Raw genomic sequence first — 5,756 nt, 5'->3', positions numbered from 1 at the left:
GCCCGGCCTGAATATGTACTTTTTTAGGGATGAGTGTGTGGCTTCCCACTGGTTACCTCCAGTATTTTAACACTGTGACTAACACTTGCACGTGCTCTTAAATATTAGTTGAACAAATGCAAAACAACCAATGAAGTGACTGGAAACATTCCACTGTGGTCCCCATCTCACACCCCCTAAACCACAAAGCTGTTTCTCTGCACTGCCTCTTGCACTTAGCCCCTCTCTTCCTCCTCATCCCTTCTGATAAAATCCAAATCAGTCAGGTTTGGTGGTTCAGGCTGGGCATGGTGACTCACACCTGTAATCCCAGCATTTTGGGAGGCTGAGGTGGGAAGATCACCTGAGGTCAGGAGTTTGAGACCAGGCTGACCAACATGGTAAAACCCTGTCTATACCAAAAATACAAAAAATTATCCGGGTGTGGTGGTGCACGTCTGTAATCCCAGCTACTTAGGAAGCTGAGGCAGGAGAATCGCTTGAACCCAAGAGACGGAGGTGGCAGTGAACTGAGATTGCACCACTGCACTCCAGCCTGGGAGGCAAAGTGAGACTCCATCTCAAAAAAGAAAAAAAAAAAAAAAAAAATCCAAATTGCCCAAAACAACAGCTGCAAATCTGCAGGGATAATTCCTCCATTTTTAGAGAGCCATCCTGGACCAACTCTTCTTGAAATTAGCTGAACTCTGACTGACTCCTCCTGCTAAAGCCCTATGAAAAAATTCCATGCTACTGCCCCAAGTTAAAACACTCCTTTAGAGCCTTCTCTTGCCCAGCATTCTTGAGCAAAACTTATGCCAACAATACTAATTCATGCTAACTCCAGAAACCAGCTCCTCAGATCTCTAGTTCAGGAAATAATGCAGTCCCCCAGTCCAGAATCTTAACTCTCACAAGTGGAAAATGGCAATTAAATTATTAGCTAAAAATAAGCTTCAGGTAAGAACCTCCCCACCCCACCCCACCCCACCCTCTAATTGTGGGTACTGAATTCTAACAATGGAAAGGGAGCCTTGGGTGACGCTGACCTCTTCTTTGCACCGTTTGATGAAAGCATGATGAGAGCATTTTCTTAGAGGGACCCTCACAGAACTGTGGTCAGAACGGCTCTTCTGGGATCCCTTAACACAACAGCGCCTTCTCTTAGGTTCATGTCTGCCGACCTCCTCCCTAGAGAAGGGAACTGATATGGTTTGGCTCTGTCCCCACCCAAATCTCATCTTGAATTGTAGTTCCCATAATCCCCACATCTCATGGGAGGGACCTGGTGGGAGGCAATTGAATCATGGGGGCAATTACCCCCATGCTACTGTTCTCATGATAGTGAGTTCTCACAAGATGTGATGGTTTTATGAAGGGCTTCCCCCTTTGCTTAGCACTCACTTCTCTTGCTTGCCGCCATGTAAGATGTTCCTGTTTTGTCATCCACCACGATTGTAAGTTTCCTGAGGCCTCCCCAGCCATGCGGAACTGTGAGCAATTAAACCTTTTCTCTTTATAAATTACCCAGTCTCAGGTATGTCTTCATACCAGCATGAAAATGGACTAATACAGGAAGAGTGTCCTTATTCTCCAGGGACTCAACATAAATGTGTGGCCCAATGTTAAAAGTACCTGATGCTTTTGAAGAACTGAAGCAGGGATCAGACATGATGAATGGCCTTTCCAAGCCTCCAGGTTAAGACTAGACTAAGGATAGACCACAAAATACCTTCTCTCAAGTGTCATGGCAGGACTCCATCTTGTCATTCCCTCAATGAAAGGAAAAGGATGGGATGTCTCTGATCGTCAGTAGGAGCTTTAACAGGGCTGATGTATAAGGCATTTTTCCCATGCTGGTAGTGATGGGGAACTGGGCTAGTATCTAGGCCAAGGCCCATAGATATCCCAAGACAAGACCTTTAAACCTTGGACTCCTGGAAATGAGACAGAGAGAGACAGAGAAAGAGGGAGAGAGAGAGAGAGAGACAGAGAGACAGAGAGAGAGAAAGACAGAGAAAGAGGGAGAGAGAGACAGAGAGAGAGAGAAACAGAGAAACAAATCCAAGTATCTAGATAGAAGAATGCATGGGGCTGGAGAGAAAATGGGGTATATTTTCCTCCCCCCCAACCCCCAACAAGTCTTTATAATGTGTCTTGCACTCATATCTCTCCTGAGCTCAGTGGCCAACTCAAAATCACTTCTCATGTTATAAGTTTTTTAAGTTCTTAGGGAAACACACTGAGCTCAGAGTCAAAAAGTGTTTAAGCCTCCAGAAGTCCCCAACAGCTATCTCACTGTATATAAAAGTGCATCTGAGCTGGGTGCAGTGGCTCACGCCTGTAATCTTAGTACTTTGAGAGGCTGAGGCAGGAGGATCGCTTGAGCTCAGGAGTTCAAGACCAGCCTGGGCAACATAGTGAGACCCTGTCCCTACTAAAATTAAAAAAAAAAAAATTAGCCAGTTATGGTGGTGCATGCCTGTAGTCCCAGATACTTGGGGGACTGAGGCAGGAGAATAACTTGAGCTCAGGAGGTCAAGGCTGCAGTGAGCCCTGATCATGCTACTGCACTCCAGCCCAGGTGACAGAACAAGATCCTGTCTCAAAAAAAAAAAAAAAAAGTGCAAATGAATTTCAATTTTACTTACATTTTCTCCATCCCTTCCACTCACCCATTATGTTTCTATGCCTCTCTTTAACTGTGAGGCTAACTTCTCTATTCATGGATTTTATTGGACCAGAAACCAGTCTTTAAACAGTATTCTCTGATCCTTAAGTCTATATTCCTGAGTGGAAGAAACTGTTAATAGTAAAAGAAACTCCCAAGTTTTAGGTAGACACATGGTTACCCAGACAGAAACTACATTTCCCAGACTCCCTTTCAGCTAAGTGTGACATGTAATAATCTCTGGCCAATGTGATTGAGCAGATGTGCCATAAACAATGTCCATGTCACATCTTTTAAAAAAGGAAACTGCTTGCCTTCCATTTACTTCCTCTCTACATTTCCACTGGCTAGAAAATGGTGACAGTGAGTACAGACTCACTGTACACAGAGATGGAAGCCACATTTTTGAAGATAACAGAGCTGACCTACTGACCTGAGTCCCTTGATGACATCATCAAGTCTAGCTGCCTGACAACTCAGGCTACCCCCATCCACATCCAGGAAAAACCAAGAGTTGGCAAACCTTTTCCATACAGGATCGGATAGTAAATATTTTAGGCTTTTTAGGCCATTCTGTTTCTGCTGCAACTACTCAACTCACCCTTGCAGGGTGAAAGCAGTCATAAACGAATAGGTACGGTTGTGTTCCAATAAAACTTTGTTTATAAAAACAGGCTGGGTGCAGTGGCTCACACCTGTAATCCCAGAACTTTGGGAGGCTAAGGTGTGTAGATCACTTGAGGGCAGGAGTTCGAGGTCAGCCTGGCCAACGTGGTGAAACCCCATCTCTATTAAAATATAAAAATTAGCCGGGCATGGTGGTGGGCACCTGTAATCCCTGCTACTTGGGAGGCTGAGGCAGGAGAATTGCTTAAACCTGGGAGGCAGAGGTTGCAATGAGCTGAGATCACGCCACTGCAGTCCAGCCTGCATGACAGAGCAAGACTCTGTCCCAAAAAAAAAAAAAAAAAAGGTGGCAGGCCAGCTTTGGCCTCTGGGTTATAGATTGCTGACTCCTGACCTAGATTATCAAGTGACAGAGAAACTAAATTACATTTTATTTGAATCACTGCGTTTTGAGGGGATATCTGTTACAACAGCTTAGCCTACCCTCATCTTCCCTGCCATCTTCCCAACCTCACTCCAAAGTCCATCTCCTCCAAGAAGCCACCTTGATTTAAAGCATCAAGTAGTCTGACTACTATCAGATCTTCAGCTCATACTTACTCACACAGGGTTCCCTTGCAGCCCAGTGGAAGAGGTATTCCAGACTCACATTCTTTTAAAACCTCAAATAGGAGAGAAATTTCTGGGATCTCTTAGGTCACTCAGCAACAGCCTCGACTGCCACCTGCAGAACCCTGGCGTTAATTTTGAATTTTCTCTGCTCCTGCTCCAAAATGTCTGTGACACAATACTGCCAGCAATATTCTCCCTCCTTAAACTGAGGAATCACAACTTACCTCAGGCATAAAAAAAGGATCACTTTGGAGGAGGAGCACTGCTAATTCCTCTTTGTTAAGTCCAGAGAGTTCGTGATTTTTCAGGACTCTGAAGTTCTCTTCCGAGAGAACCTCATGAGAATATTTGCATAAGTTCCTGGAAGAAAACACGACAATGGTCAGTATTTCTACTCCACAGATGCAAAGAAACAGAAATCAGCCATAAAACTTTCAGTCAGCAAAAACCCATGCCCATATCCTTTGATAACAGAAACTGGTTGGTCAGGCTTAAAGAATACACTTCATTATTATTTTTTTTTAACTGTTTTTGTTGTTGTTGTTGTTGTTGTTTGAGACAAAGTTTCGCACTTGTCACCCAGGCTGGAGTGCAGTGGTGCAATCTCGGCTCACTAGAATCTCCACCTCCTGGGTTCAAGCGACTCTCCTGACTCAGCCTCCCGAGTAGCTAGAACCACAGCCATGCACCACTGCACCCGGCTAATTTTTTGTATTTTTAGTAGAGACGGGGTTTCACCATGTTGGCCAGGCTGGTCTCGAACCCCTGACCTCAGGTGATCTGCCCGCCTCAGCCTCCCAAAGTGCTGGGATTACAGGTATGAGCCACTGTGCCCGACCAAAAATACACTTTAGTAAAATAAATTCATGAAACAGGTAGATGGGAGTATGGTGTATCTTCTTCAAATACATACATATATCTGAGTTTAAATTATTGCAATACTTCTTTAAACAGCATTTCCTCTAGTATACATTAAGTCATTAAGTTATAATTTGTGTATAGCTCAGAAAGGTCAGAAGAGGAAAAGATTGGCAAAGAAACTAAAACAGATCTATTAAAAATGATTGCCTATCAAGAAAGAGAGAACAAATTATGAAAACACATCCAGGACTGCAGTAAAAATCAATGGGACAAAAGAATTCCATTTATCTAATCTTTTCATTATATAACATTGCTCATTGCTGTATCTCTTGTATGTCTTATATACCAATGTACATACTTATTTGTGACTACAAAGGAATGGAACAAGCTCTTAATTGCATGTTTCAAAAAACTCTACAGAAAAAGATGTAACATCCCTTCACCTTGAGACTTTAATGATTTAGTTCAACAATGTCAGTAGAACTTTCCATGATCATGGAATTGTTGTATAATATAAACTTTCCTATATGGAAGCTATAGATGGACACATGATGGAGCACTTGGTTTAATCACATTAGAGTCTGAGAAGCACTGATTGAGATCACTGAGAAACATTAGTAGCACTTTTGCTCTTATTAGGCAAACATAATTTGACAGTTATCAATGTCCATACAACAAACTCATTCCACATGTTCTTCTTTTTGAGGAGACAAGGTCTCACTCTCTCCCCCCAGGTTGGGGAGCAGTGATATGATCAGGCTCACTGCAGCCTTAACCTCCCCAAGCTCAGGTGATCCTCCCACCTCAGCCTCCCAAGTAGCTAGGACTATGGCATGAGCCACCACACCCAGCTAATTTTTAAATTTTTTGTGGAGACAGGGTTTTGCCATGTTGCCCAGTCTGGTCTCAAACTCCTGGGTTCAAGTGATCCAACCACCTCAGCCTCCCAATGTGCTGGGACTACAGGCATGCCAAGCCTCATTCCACTTTTTTTTTTTTTTTTTTT

The 5,756-nt window shown here is 43.5% G+C and overlaps 1 protein-coding gene across 1 annotated transcript in view; it reads right to left on the bottom strand.

Moving 5' to 3' along the window:
* Positions 1–5,756, bottom strand: part of ZC3HAV1 (zinc finger CCCH-type, antiviral 1) — a 94,986-nt gene that overhangs the window by 59,641 nt on the left and 29,589 nt on the right. Inside the window, exon 2 of the mRNA XM_011995503.1 lies at positions 4,114–4,249. Coding sequence (XP_011850893.1) covers positions 4,114–4,249 — 136 coding nt within the window. The remainder of the gene's footprint in view (positions 1–4,113; positions 4,250–5,756) is intronic.

Source organism: Mandrillus leucophaeus, unplaced genomic scaffold (assembly GCF_000951045.1).
Source record: "Mandrillus leucophaeus isolate KB7577 unplaced genomic scaffold, Mleu.le_1.0 Scaffold49, whole genome shotgun sequence".
In the NCBI taxonomy this organism is placed as follows: Eukaryota; Metazoa; Chordata; class Mammalia; order Primates; family Cercopithecidae; genus Mandrillus; species Mandrillus leucophaeus.
Note: the sequence above shows the minus strand (reverse complement) of the source record. Positions and strands in the feature narration are given on the sequence as shown.